This window comes from Sebastes umbrosus, chromosome 3 (assembly GCF_015220745.1).
Source record: "Sebastes umbrosus isolate fSebUmb1 chromosome 3, fSebUmb1.pri, whole genome shotgun sequence".
Taxonomy (NCBI): domain Eukaryota; kingdom Metazoa; phylum Chordata; class Actinopteri; order Perciformes; family Sebastidae; genus Sebastes; species Sebastes umbrosus.
The window spans coordinates 36429200-36444095 of record NC_051271.1 but is presented as its reverse complement, the minus strand read 5'-3'; the positions used below and the strand labels follow the sequence as shown (position 1 = coordinate 36444095).

The following is a 14896-nucleotide window of genomic DNA, read 5'->3' as shown; positions in this document are numbered from 1 at the left end:
ATGCTAATCATGATGCTGCTGCACACACTTGTTTGGTTGGTTGCTGTAGCATTACACTATTGTTTTCTTGGTAACAATTTAATAGTACAAAACGAGGTGTTCGTACTGGGGAGTTGATTAAAAAATGATCGGCTGAGTTACGGCCGTCTCTTTCCCAATGTAAGTCTATGGGAAAAAGTCTGTTTGGGTCCAATGGCATCACGTGACGGACACGGAGGTTGCAGTACCTCTGTTTGGCCAACACCAATCTGAGCGGATGTGTAATTAGCAGATTAATTTAGAACACTTGTTTGGATGATCAAGGACAATGACACGCATACATCCATTAGGAATAGCGTGCTCTCCATCACCGTTGTGGCTTTATCCAGCTTGTTATCATCCAAGACAAAAATGGCTGCTTTTATCAAATCAAACTACAATCCAGCTCCCTCACCCAGAGTTAATCTATCAGAGCAGAAACCACAATAGAGCTGTTAAAGAAGAGCAAGCAAGTGAATCAATTCATGCCAGCTGTCTTGTTTATTCCTGTTTTCTTGTCACAAAAAAAGGCCTTCATAATATAGTTGTGGTGCATTCCAGTAGTTTCAAGAGTGCTCAAACGTGAAATCTTTTTTTCAGGTTGAATTTCACTTTTTTAAACACAAAAAGGGTTTTGTTCTTGCTCGGAAAATCCTGAGCCAATGTCACATGCCAAATGTGTCACCATGCAAAAACACTTTTGTATTTGATTCATTTGATTTAAGATATATTGTTCGTCATTGCTTGTAGCACTTTTGATACATTTAAGAATAATATAAATTTAGTAACAATCAGAAGTTTTTTAGACATTGACATAAAAATATTGGTAACGCTGAGGTACTGTATTATATAAAGACGGCCCGGGATGCCCTGAATGCATAAAATTGCTAAAACTCAAAACATTTTTAGAGAAACCCAACCCACATCTGTTTTCCATAGTCCACTGCTGAGACCAGTGGCTGTTGCTCCTGTCCATTTAGCTGTAATGTTCAATAGAAAATGCCCCGGAGTCACTGGACCTCATCATGGTCTCATTGTGTCGGAGTGACAGCTGGGAGCGGTACAACCCGTTGCTTTGGAAATCCATCGGGCTGTCGGACACCTACAGTATATGAGAGAGAGAGAGACATGTTGCTCTGTACCACACTTATTGCCATCTCTATTCATACTACATACATTAAATTTGAAATTCTGACTGCAATGTAAATGCATCCGCGTAAATATGCTACACTCAGAGCTAGTGACGTAAAATATAAAATGAGAACGACTGCTTATGGAGGGCGAGAGGGAAGCTGGATGGGTCAAAAAAACACAGGACCTTCAACCAGGAGACGGGTGTTCGAGACCGGTGTTTTGTTTCGTACATTAGTGACGTTTGTGAATTGTTTTTTAGTGTCGTTTGTGGCGCGTTTTCTGTACTTATGTCACGTTGTTTCCGTACATATTGTACTTAGTTTACATACTTATTTTAAGGCCAACCATGAGGTTTTTCCTTAACCTAACTAAGTGGTTTTGTTGCCCCCCTGCTGGTACTGCACCTTCGTACATGTGTGTAATATTCACGCCTCGGCGAGGCAAAACGTGACTCTGACATGCTATCTTCTGGTGGACAGGCGGGTCTATTACACGCTTTGGCGTGATACCGCATTGAATAGACACAGTTAGCAACTAGCTGGTGAACATAGTGGAGCATTTAGCTGCTAAATAGACAGATATTTTTCTCAGGAGTTGGTGGTGGAGACCAAAGCCAGAGCTAAAAGGAGAGTGAATATTGGATATTTGCTAAGAACTTCACCATAACAACTTTAAAGGGTGGTCACTGTTGTGTTTACAGCATGTCCCACTGCCCCCAATTGGCTAACAATCAATTAATGCAACACCAACACTGAGTAATGAGTTCAAATCTAATGAAGTGTACATTACATTGTGAAGAACTGGGTTAATTTACCTCTTCAAATTTCTTGGCCTTGTACTGCTCCGCTCCTTTCAGGAAGTTCAGCAGTATGATGTCACACAACACCGTGCCCTGTATGATGATAATAATAATAATAATAATAATAATAATAATAATAATAATAATAATAATTATAATCTTTATTTACAAAGCACTCAACAAAGCAAAAGTACAGATGAAACTTTAAAATTCAGCCCAATAGTAACCCCAGATCTTCTCAAAGGTCACTATTCATGTTTTAAAATAGTTTACAGTTGAGCTTCAGTGAGAAGGGAGGTGGGAGGGCATTTTTGCAATGTATTTAAGTACAACAAAGGTCAGATTGTACTTGAGATAATACTTAAAATCAGAAGTAAAAGGGGAATGTTTGGCTCCATTTATCAGTTGTGTCAAGTATACCAATAAAACTCACCACTCCCACTGACGTGAAGGCTGCCACCATGTTGATGAGTGTAGGGATCATGTTGAACTTCCCTGCCTACAAAGGAAGAACAGTAGTTTATTTCAACAGGTTTCAGTCTCCTGGGTGTGATTGTGATTAATATAGTGGCCGATGGGAAAAATAGTTACTATTATGAGTTTCCAATTCAACGACCCCAGGCTTTATGTGAAAATGTTGATGACACCTGATAATCGAATTTTAGTGATCATGGCTACTTTATCTGACCTGAAATTATGTTAAAGACAATAACTCTTTCAGTGTCCCACACACCAAACAGTATGGCCACATTGTAGATGTATTGTATAAATTATTCTGCTATTCTGCTCTTGTAATGCTAAACATTTCGAGCGCTATCGGCCGATTGAATGGGCGTTATCAGTGCTTATCACTACCACGCTAATCCTTCAGACGGGTAAAAACTGCACCTACCACGTTGTGAAAGTGAAACTTAAAGTAACAAGTACGCTTGTATTTGAAGCGGATGGCTAAACAAAGCATTTAGAATACCCAAGATGTTTAAAAAAGATGTAGTATGCAAGTATAAAAAAATAAATAAATGTATGCAACTGGTGCCATAAAATATATTTTCGTACTTTATGAAGAAGCTTCTATGTTGAGCGGTCAAAACATACAGATCCATATCTCTTTGTCATTATCCATAATAGATAGTGTTTTGCAAGTATACACAAATGTTGACACACACTAAGATATATATATACTCACATTTCCATTGACTAGAACATCAAACCTAATAGCGTAGGCTTTGACCAGTGTGCGGTAGTCGGTCCCATTCTCCATCTTATAGTATTTGGCAAACCTGCACAAACAGACAAATCACGCCATTTTTATATTAAAGAAAACACTTTAAAGCTTATGGAACAGTGTGTAACTTAGACACATTTTTTTTGGTGTAATACAAAGAAAATCCTAACCCATAAATGATATGTCACACTTGAACACATAGAGATAAAAGCACTTTGCACTTTGTTTTTTATTTCGGCATACGAACGTGAGCCGCGCGTTTCACAGCACCAACAGACAGTGAAGGTGATTTATTGACTGTATATTGACATCATACCAGCAACATTACTAAAGTTTCAATGTCTGTATCTGTAGAAAATGTTAGGGAGATGAAAAAAAAGTAAAGACTATTTTTTAAATCAACAGTTTCTGCTTTCATTTCAAAATAAAAGCCCTCAAGCATTTTTTTCTGTGGACAGAATTCCTTAATTTGTTAACACGAGGCTTTTATTCTGAAATATGTGCCGGACAGTGATGTAGAACATGCAGTGACTTGAAGAGCTCCATGAATTAATATAGTATGGGGTTTTAATTGTGGATTATTACTATTATTTACAAATTACCACACGGTTCTTTACCTTTCTCTGTCTAAAATAAAATAATATATTATATATATATATATATACATATATATATATATATATATTTATAATGAAATGAAATGGCCATTATAAAAGGCAAATTCTATGTAGAAAGAAAGGGCTGGCAGCAGCAGCAGAAACGCAGCTGTTGTGAACAACCGATGTGTGAATCCCGCAGCCGCCAAGCGCTGTTCATGCGGGCGGTCTCGCCGGGGCGTAACTCACCTGTCGTGCTCTGCAAGCATTTGCCATAGTGACCGCACACTACCTGTGTGAGTTGTTGTTTGTTTGTGTGCAGTGTTTGTCTTTGAATTCTGGCCATACCCCTACCTGCCCGCTTGCCACATTATTATTTTCTCCTTCAATTTACTTGAAATTTTGTTTATTAGAATAACATGGGCATTTGTCAATTAAGATTTAAGAGGAATTTATTTATAAAAAAAAGATTTTTTTCAATTACATACGTAGGCCAGAGGTGGAGGTCAATGATGACACAGATGCTCCTCTTGAGCTTGAGTTGCCCGTCAACCGTACACCCTGCCTTTAAATTTCTCCCTATTGCATCAGGATGAAGTGAGCCTGAAAACAGATTTAGCTTCGTTTACAGACGCCATAGAGTCCAGTTCCAGTTCTTGATCATAACACAATGTGAAATTTGATGGATTCCTTTCTTGAATATAAAAAAGCATAAAAGTCTTTTATGTCGGTCACCCCACCTGTGTATACTGACTGTGAAATTGCCAGAATACACGCTGAAGAAGGGCATCTTGCTTGAAACATTTGTGTGGCAAAAGTGAAATTGGAGCGCTGTCCTAGTCTTTCTTTTTTTTTGTCATCTAGATTAAGGATCCAGCAACCGGTCTTCAAGGTCTAATCGTGAGCGCTTTGTGTCTTAACACATCGGTCCAACTGTGTAGCTGAATACCTGAAATTGTAGCCCGGTGACACAGCGTTCTTCTGTGACATGGCATCCAGGCGAGTGAACGAGTACGAAGGGTTACACTGGTCATCTGACTTGTCCAGATCACAGTTCCAGCCGATCTTTATTCCAATCACTCCTCCCTGAGGAGAATTTTCAAAATAAGAGAGGCACATGAATGAAAGAATGAATAAATGTTTGTGCTCAATCCTGTCTCCTTAGGAATTACATTTATATATAACTAATTTGCTAATATGGCTAATATGTTGCGGAGGTATTTTGCACTGCCTGTGTTATATGTGTTGTATGATATGGGCATGATGACTGATAGCACCAAGTTGTACCGGGTCCGTTCCAGTCTGAGTCAGCTGAACTGGGTCTGGTCTGTTCCAGTCTGGGTCAGTTGTTGATAACAGTTGTCAAATATAATCATATGAGACAGGGGTAGAGGTAAGAAATTACATTTACTCTCATTGTGACAAAGGTTTTTTTGTGTGTGTACTTTTTTGGGTATTTTTTAAAAATCTGTACTTTTACATTGTAACTTTTTATCACAAAAGTTTCATGGAGAATGTCGTGTTGTTAAACTGTGTGAGACTGGAACAGAAGAAAGGAGATGAATCAGCAGCTGCAGCAGAGACGAAGATGCTGTTGTGTCTGCGGCCGCAGGAGGGCAGAGCTCCAGAGACAGCAGCAGACTCAGGCAGACTCTGGTCTGTTTCAGTGTGACTTTGGTGTTGTGTTTATTATTTCATTTGCTTAAACAGACACTTAGAAAAGCCACAAACTCACGCTCGGCTCTTGTTTGCCGATTTTTCATCAGCTTTTAACACCGTGCAGCCTCATCTTCTAACAGAAAGAATGATCTGTGATCTTTTATCATCAGCTTGTACTGTGGATTATGGACTTTCTGACTGACAGAACACAGAGGGTGTCTGTAAATGGCCATTTGTCAGACGCCCGAACCACATCCACAGGCTCGCCACGAGGGTGTGTCCTCTCCCCCCTCCTCTTCATCATGTACAGTATACTGATGCTTGCAGGAGCTCTCAGGAGGACAGCTACCTGATCAAATTTACTATCCCTCTTCCAGGGTCCAGTGTCAGACCATGGAAAGGCTCTACCCATTATTATTATTATTATACCATTCATAATGATAATGTGGAAATTATAAGATCTTACAAGTACTTGGGCACGTATTTGGATGATCAACTTAAATTTGATGTCAACACTGAGGCTATTGTAAAGAGGGGGCAACAGATAATTCATCTCTTACGGAAACTGAATTCTTTCTCAGTTAGTCCCGTAATCCTCTGTCGTTTTTTATCAGTCTTTCATTGAGAGTCTCCTTTGCTTTTCTTCTTTTTTCAGAAACAGTCTCAACAGTATTGTTAAAATCTGTTCTAAGATTATTGGTGTGAAACAGAGAGATTTGAATTCCTTTTGTAACCAGCAGAAATGTATTTTAGCATCTTCTGGTCATGTGCTTACAAGTGAATTTTCTCTGTTGCCGTCCGGATGTCGTTATGGTTTACCGGTTTGTAATACTAACCGCTATTCTAAATCGTTTATCCCCTCTGCAGTCAGTTTATCCTGAAGGACTATTATCCTTTTACCATGACAGATCCTTTTATCCCTTATTAGACTGATCCTCCTATTGTTCTTATTCAGTCTGTTTATTTATTTATTAGTTAGTCTAATTTACACCAGTAATCGTTTTAGGTCCTGTTTTTATATTTTTAGCTTACATATATTGTTGTTCTTGTTGTTGTGTGTCACCCTGTTTTATCTATGTTTTTATGTACAAACTGCTCCAAACCAATTGCCCCATTGCCCCCATTGAATTGAATTGAATAAGAAAAGCAATAAAAAGAACACATCTACAATATATTCAGCCACGAAACTTTGAGAAAAGTATATTAAGCTGTATAATATCTTCCGTCAGGAAGACTTTCCTGCTTGGTTTCTAGTTTCTTGTGTCAATGTATTATGTCCCCTAATTGCATTTATATTCTTTAATTTTAACCTCAGTGTTTTTGTGTGTTTATTCAAAGTGAACGATTCTCTGTAACAAAAGCTTAGAAAATGAGTAGCTCAAAATCAAGCATTCTGATTGGTTCATAGCCGTGATATAATACCCACATACCTCATCACTCCCTGTCTGAGAAAAAAAATAATGTGTTGACATGGTTGCTTAGAGACAGGCTCACAGGGGGATCACTTCCACCATCACAGAACAGGTTACAGATACAAAGTGTAACAAAGCAAGCTGATAAAACGCGCCGCGAAATGGAAATGTTTAAGGTTAACTTCTATGGAGGAGTGGATCGAGCCGTGCCCGTCTCCAGAAAAACGACATGCGTTGACTCTACCTTGTCGGCCAGTTTAGTGAAGTTCTGCTGTGCGTAGCGGACCACGTCTCCCACTCTGAAGATGGGGCAGTAGGTGTTGTTCACCATGTCAAAGTTACATCTTTTGATGTAATCGTCAGTGATGGTAGTAAGGAAGTTCCCTCTGTACACATACAGACATATATCATATCAACATGTCAGACTCCAGTGTTGTCGTCATCCTCATCATCCTCATCATCACCATATTTAAAATCATAATTGTCATACTTGGTGTAGTTGAAGATTGGAAAGCGGATGCTATTCTTAATAAAAATGGTGAAATTCTCCACTTCCATCATTGGCGTACTGAAAGACAGGTGAAGGGAGAAACACAGAAGAAAAGACAGACAAACAAACAGCATTGTGTTTAAATATGTAATTTTTTCTCGAGCCTCACAAAGCCAGCACAAACTGTTTGTCTTTGAGTATCATGGTGTGGCACACACTTCCATAGGCAATGGGCTGTTGAAATGGGCAGTGGACGAGATTACACGGGCCAAATCAAAATACACGTTCCGTTTTATTTCAATTTAGCATTTTTCCTTAATCTCTGATGACATATGGTCATTTTATGATTATTACAGTAAATATATTACATACTGGTCCTTTAATTAGTCCTTTAATTAGACTAGTGAGAATACAATTTTGACCGGGAGAAATGTGTTTATGGATATCTGAAAATTAATTACAGAACGGCTTATCATTAATCTACCTCTTATTACTCGTTGCCTTTGTTGGTGAGGTTGGTTAGGTTTAGGCATGAGGAGTGAGATCAGTTAGAATATCAGGGTAAGTCAACCAGAGATAGAGTAGGGTGGGTCATGCCGTTGTCATGGTAAAAAAAACACACTCATTGCGACGGGGAAGGTCCGATGACATAATTCTGCATAATAGTTATCCATGTGCTTCTGTGCACTGCACATAAAGTTTGTATTTTCGGAGCAATGGGCCTCCGGAACAATGGCAGTTTGTTTTTGGAATAACATGTAGGACAAATGGGCTTTCAGGTCCAATGGGACATTTTTCAGACTATTGGGGTTTCGGAATAATGGGCTGTCCAACAGTGGCACGGCAACGTAAAAAGCTTTCTATCACATGTACAGTATCGTCTTACGTCTTGATGGTGTCGATCTCGGCAGGACACCATCCTTTTATTTCACACATCTTGACGGTGGTGTTGAAAGGAACACATTTCCCTGTCAGAATTCCTGAGCGGGAAAAAAGAAAAGCTTTTATGCAAACTACAAAAATCAAACAATAAATGTTAGGCTCAGAAATAGATACCACTTCCAACATAGTAATTCAACAGCATAAGTATAATAATAATAATAATAATAATAATAATAATAATAACATTTTCATCAAACATGTTATCAAGTATGATGAAACAAGAAAAAGAAACAGAGAGAAGGTCTCACCATAACTTCCTGGCTTGTTGCGGTGCTTTGTGCAGTTACTGTCCTGGGTGCAAATGTACTTCTTCTCACTCTGGGTAGCACAAAATTACACACACACACACACACACACATCATTATTTTTATATTAACAATGGACCAAATGACTACGTGTAATGTCAAAGGGGATTGCTCGTAGTGATGAACCCACAGAGAATCATCACCCTACTCTGCAGTTCCCCTCAGATCTAGGCAGATTTTAGCGTCTTTAAGATCATGGCTTTGGGTTTTATGGCCGCAACTTTACTGTTTTGGTTTAGTCTCTGCTCTTTCGTCAGCATCATTTCTAGCAGCAGCAGGCAACTGTTTACAGTGAGCTATAATAAACCCAGTATACATAATAAACCTAGTATACACAACATGCTCAGCACCGAACAGCATTTTGTGTTTTAAAAAAGGCAGTTACTAACAAGTGGTTAAAAGAGACTTCAGAGGTTGTCGGGGGCATTAGATGCCATCACACTGAACACTAGTCCGCCTTGTTGTGTTACTCACATTAATGTGAACATTAGCTTTTTACTTCTGCCGATTGCATTCACACTTCAAAAATCATAAAAGCGGTGTTCATTTGGGAAATTGATCTTGCTGAGCAAAACATATAAGTATCATAAACGTTTGTTTGCCACAGAGCTTATTTTCTGCAACGATGCAAAACCCAATGGAAAAGTCCCATTGGCTTTTTGTCAAAGGAAACAGGGTGATGCTAACTTCCTGATTGGCCTACAGAAATACGTCATCCCTGCAGCACTCCATGGAATTAGTATTGCAGTAATGGTAGTGACGAAGACTAACCTCAGGACAGGATGCTTGGACTTGGTTCTCTGTAGTGATCAGTTTGGTAATGATACAGAAGACTGAAGCTCCCTGCGAAAAACACATAGCACATCACTGTATACTACTGTCAGTCATCTATCTATCTATCCCTCCATCTATTTATCCGTCCATAGGCCTACCTGTGTAGGAGTGACGTAGTCTGCAACATCCATGACTTTGTCATTGTAGATTCCAAAACCTTTGACCTTGGTCATCACTGAGGATTCAATAGCTGTGTCTCTCACCTGGTAGGCCTTCTCATTGACAAACACCCACCTGAAGCACACACACACACACACACACACACACACACACACACACACACACACACACACACACACAGACAGACAACAGAAACATTAAAAAAAGAAAAGGTATTGTGTATTACTTCTCTCAGACCTCATTCTAAGACTCAGTGGAGCCTGTTCATGTATCACTCACTGATAGGCTAAAAGCTAAAGCTGCTGTCTGACTGTTGTCACCTGCTGTGGACTGATAGAGCAGTGACCTGAAATAAAAGTTAGTTGTTAGTTAGAGAACTTTGCTGGGTTTAAATGATTTTGTTAGCGTGCTGATGTTCATTTTTGTGTGGCAGCTGCCAGCTGTCAGGGACGTTTTCAGTTATAGGACTCACAGTCCGAGGCCCTGTTCAGACAGATTGATTTGAGCTGAGTTTACCACCAACTGCCTCTATATCCTGAGAGCATGTGTGTGTAATGCAGGTACTACACTATCACCACATATATCGGAAAAGTACAAACTGTAAGTTGTGATGTTACCAAAAGATACAGAAATGTTGTGGACAAAGATACAATTATTGTGAAAAATGACTATTTGCGGGAAAATGTCAAACGTCCAGTAAAAGACTCAAAAGCATATTTGACTGTTGGTAAGTGTTATACACCTTTACATATCTATAGAACAGGAGAATTTGAATATATATATGCCAACCTGAAATTCAATTTAGTTAAATGAATCCTAATTTGATAATAATTTTAATGATTACCTAGAAATTGCAATACAAATAACACCTAAAACCCCCACAAACACTTACATTTAACAAATAATTTGCTAGCATAACTTGACTGGTTGACTTTTTCCTTTTTGTTAAGTGATACTGAATGAATAAAATAAGATTGAATTTTATTTATTTTCTTAAATTATAGTGCTTCTAGCCTGTAAAATTGTGGAAATGTGTCTCCTTTGATGTCAGTAACAGGACACTTGAATCTAATTAATAGTGATAAATAAATAAGTTTAATATTGAAACATTAACATTTTGAATCAATACACAGCATATAGTATTTGAATAATTCACAGTGATGTAATAACAGTAATAATAATGTAATATATAACAGTGCTTTTAGCTTTAAATAACACTATATTTTAATTCTAAACTTGTCCAATTGTGTCATCATCACCATTACATGATTTACTCATAAGTAGTAATTAATGTCAATTAATAAGGGCATGTGCGATATGATAATCAATGCCTAATCCATGGCATTAGATATTAAATATATATATATATATATATATGTATATATATATATATATATATATAAAATAAATAATAATAAATATATAATAAAAATATGTTGTTTCATTCAACTAAACCAAATTAAATAATCATAAAATACAGCAGAATGAATGGAAATACTCACCCGATGAAGTAAGTGATGATGAGGAGTTGGACGACACGGTTGATGATGCCGATGGTCCAGCTCTTCACTACCACCGACTTGGTGGTTTCATAGGTGAAGAAGTCTTTTATACAAGACCACATCCTAGCATTATGTGCGTGAATAAATATTTAAAAAAGCTTGTCTTTGTGTATTTTCTGTATGTGGTGTGACTTAAAGGAATTTAAAGCAATTTACGTAAGTATAAAGAAAATTCCACTATGTATGGATTATGGATATAAAAGCTGAAATTGAAGTCCAAATGAAGCAGCTGTGTGCCTGCAGCAATAATACACCTACAGCATATTTCAGTCCCCAAATGTGGCTGACATCTTCATTATTATTTTGTGTTGGAAAAAACAAAAAATCCAACAGTGAGAGTCCAGATATCCAAGAGCTGTATCTCTTCTTCTTCATGGAAACCAGTCTTCAGTTAATGCTCTCTTCCTGTACCTTCATGTATGACGATGACTAACTGGTCAACAAGTAAACAGCTTTCTCTCTCTTTTGTCCGTATCTCTATCTTCACCCACTCGGCCAGTCTCTCTCTCGTTTTGTCTCTGACTCTCTGTCTCTGATTTCCCCCCATTCGATTATCTAAACCACTCCTCAAAGCCCCCCCCCCCCCCCCCCCACCCCCCCCCCCCCCCTCCTTCTGCTCAGTGCATCCTGGACTCATGGTCAAGGTTTTTTGTGTGCAGCATTCTGGGTTCACAGTCAAGGGGGGGGAAATACAACAGCAGCAACTGTTTGAGTATTGACTAGTGCCAATAAAATTGGTCTTTAAATTTATTCAACTTGCATTTAGGCCAGGCTATCCAACATGCATATATTGCAGTTTTAAAGGGATAGTCAGAACCAGTACGAATAGACCAGAGGATAATTAGACTAGCTTAGCAAAGGACTGGAAGGAGTACGAAACTGCTAGCCCAGCTCAATCAAAAGTGGAGAGAGAAAGAGAAAGTAGAAACATGGCTCTGCCTATCTGGCCTGGAGAGGAGGTTGTGTTGCTCTGGCTCTATCTGGTTGGCGTGGAGAGGAGGTCGTGCTTCTCTGGCTCTATCTGGTTGGCGTGGAGAGGAGGTTGTGTTGCTCTGGCTCTATCTGGTTGGCGTGGAGAGGAGGTTGTGTTGCTCTGGCTCTATCTGGTTGGCGTGGAGAGGAGGTCGTGCTTCTCTGGCTCTATCTGGTTGGCGTGGAGAGGAGGTTGTGTTGCTCTGGCTCTATCTGGTTGGCGTGGAGAGGAGGTCGTGCTTCTCTGGCTCTATCTGGTTGGCGTGGAGAGGAGGTTGTGTTGCTCTGGCTCTATCTGGTTGGCGTGGAGAGGAGGTTGTGTTGCTCTGGCTCTATCTGGTTGGCGTGGAGAGGAGGTCGTGCTTCTCTGGCTCTATCTGGTTGGCGTGGAGAGGAGGTTGTGTTGCTCTGGCTCTATCTGGTTGGCGTGGAGAGGAGGTTGTGTTGCTCTGGCTCTATCTGGTTGGCGTGGAGAGGAAGTCGTGTTGCTCTGGCTCTACCTGTTTGGCATGGAGAGGAGATTGTGTTGTTCTGGCTCTATCTGGTTGGCGACGCCGGGAAGCTGCTTGACATCCTCCTGGATCCACCTTCTCACATATGTTCACATTATATGTATTATTTTTTGTATAAGGATAATTAGACTAGCTTAGCAAAGGACTGGAAGGAGTACGAAACTGCTAGCCCAGCTCAATCAAAAGTGGAGAGAGAAAGAGAAAGTAGAAACATGGCTCTGCCTATCTGGCCTGGAGAGGAGGTTGTGTTGCTCTGGCTCTATCTGGTTGGCGTGGAGAGGAGGTCGTGCTTCTCTGGCTCTATCTGGTTGGCGTGGAGAGGAGGTTGTGTTGCTCTGGCTCTATCTGGTTGGCGTGGAGAGGAGGTTGTGTTGCTCTGGCTCTATCTGGTTGGCGTGGAGAGGAGGTCGTGCTTCTCTGGCTCTATCTGGTTGGCGTGGAGAGGAGGTTGTGTTGCTCTGGCTCTATCTGGTTGGCGACGCCGGGAAGCTGCTTGACATCCTCCTGGATCCACCTTCTCACATATGTTCACATTATATGTATTATTTTTTGTCATATGGATTGTTTATGTTGTATTTTCATTATGTTGTTACTCTGTACACACGACATCTATTGCACGTCTGTCCATCCTGGAAGATGGATCCCTCCTCTGTTGCTTTTCCTGAGGTTTCGTCCATTTTTTTCCCTGTTAAAAGGTTTTTTTTGGTTAAGTTTTTCCATAGTTTACAGAGGGTGTCGCATACTGTACAGATTGTAAAGCCCCCTGAAGCAAATTTGTGATTTTGGGCTATACAAATAAAATTTACTTGACTTGAAACATGACATTGGGGTTTAAGGAGCTGTTGGGTTGTTGGAAGTTGCTGGAGGTTTATTTTTCAGTTATAGTTAGGCTGGTAACTAGAGGTCCTCAAAACTTGACATGCATTTAGCCATTTTCAAAAAAAGAGAACCAATCCAAAAGTGACCCAAGGACACAGATCCAAGAACTGCTGACATGACCCTATACCGAGCTGAGGCGCTTTTGTCTTTAGATACAGTTGTGGTCTTTCAGTTTTCGCTCAAAACATCAGGATAGTCAAGTCAAGTCAATTGTAATTGTATAGTCCAAAATCACAAATCACAAAAAAAAAAACTTTTAACAGGGAAAAAAATCCAGCAACTTCCAACAACCCAACAGCTCCTTAAACCCCAATGTCATGTTTCAAGTCAAGTCAATTTTATTTGTATAGCCCAAAATCACAAATTTGCCTCAATCTGTACAGAATACGACACCCTCTGTAAACTATGGAAAAACTTAACCAAAAAGAACCTTTTAACAGGGAAAAAAATGGACGAAACCTCAGGAAGAGCAACAGAGGAGGGATCCCCCTTCCAGGATTGACAGACCTTCAATAGATGTTGTGTGTACAGAGTAACAACATAATGAAAATACAACATAGACAATCCATATGACAAATAATAAAAATAATACATATAATGTGAACATATGTGAGAACAGATAGAGCCAGAGCAACACAACCTCCTCTCCACGCCAACCAGATAGAGCCAGAACAACACAACCTTCTCTCCACGCCAGATAGATAGAGCCAGAGCAACACGACCTCCTCTCCACGCCAACCAGATAGAGCCAGAACAACACAACCTTCTCTCCACGCCAGATAGATAGAGCCAGAGCAACACAATCTCCTCTCCACGCCAGACAGATATAACCAGAGCAACACGACCTCCTCTCCACCATGAACCATGATGATAATAATATTACTAATTAATACTGGATCAAACTGTTAGCTGGATACATCGTTACATCGCTAACATACTGATAACATAATTTTAAATCTAAATGATCCAGTATCCCATTGGCATCATTTCAGGATTTCAGAACACTGCCTTACACAGTGTAAAGATCAATTCTATGATCTATATGAAATATTTATATGATTCAAAATTCATCATATCCATCATGTAATGGTGGACCACAGTGAGTGGAGCTGACCTCACTTTGTTTAAAAGGCTGCTATCAGCAGCCCACCGTATCAGTCTCTACATCCGAATATACACCACAAACCATATCCAGGAGATAACGTTTCACACTAATCTAATCGCAGCTGTCTTCAGTCTAATGCTACCTAGACTCTCTGAATACCTCCAGCAGTCACTTATGAAGAGTCGATAATGGACTGCCATTGGATGAGAACCAGGAAGTGGTAAAATATCATTCTTTTGGGGTGGGGGGAAATAGGAGGAAGAAATGGAGGAGGAAGACAAGAAAATGATGGGGAGTAACAGATAAGAAAGAGAGAAAAGAGCAGCCCGTCC

At 39.7% G+C, this 14896-nt stretch overlaps 1 protein-coding gene across 1 annotated transcript; it reads right to left on the bottom strand.

Annotated features, from left to right (window-relative positions):
• Positions 1-500: 500 nt before the first annotated feature.
• On the bottom strand, positions 501-11599 carry p2rx3b (purinergic receptor P2X, ligand-gated ion channel, 3b). The gene is made up of 12 exons (XM_037765028.1): positions 11037-11599; positions 9513-9648; positions 9352-9423; positions 8524-8593; positions 8220-8313; positions 7334-7411; positions 7088-7229; positions 4722-4858; positions 3138-3231; positions 2385-2450; positions 1967-2044; positions 501-1120 (listed from the first exon to the last, which is right to left on the bottom strand). Exons 1-12 carry the CDS (start codon positions 11156-11158, stop codon positions 995-997), a joined length of 1215 nt encoding a protein of 404 aa, XP_037620956.1. The 5' UTR covers positions 11159-11599; the 3' UTR covers positions 501-994.
• Between the last annotated feature and the right edge of the window lie 3297 nt (positions 11600-14896).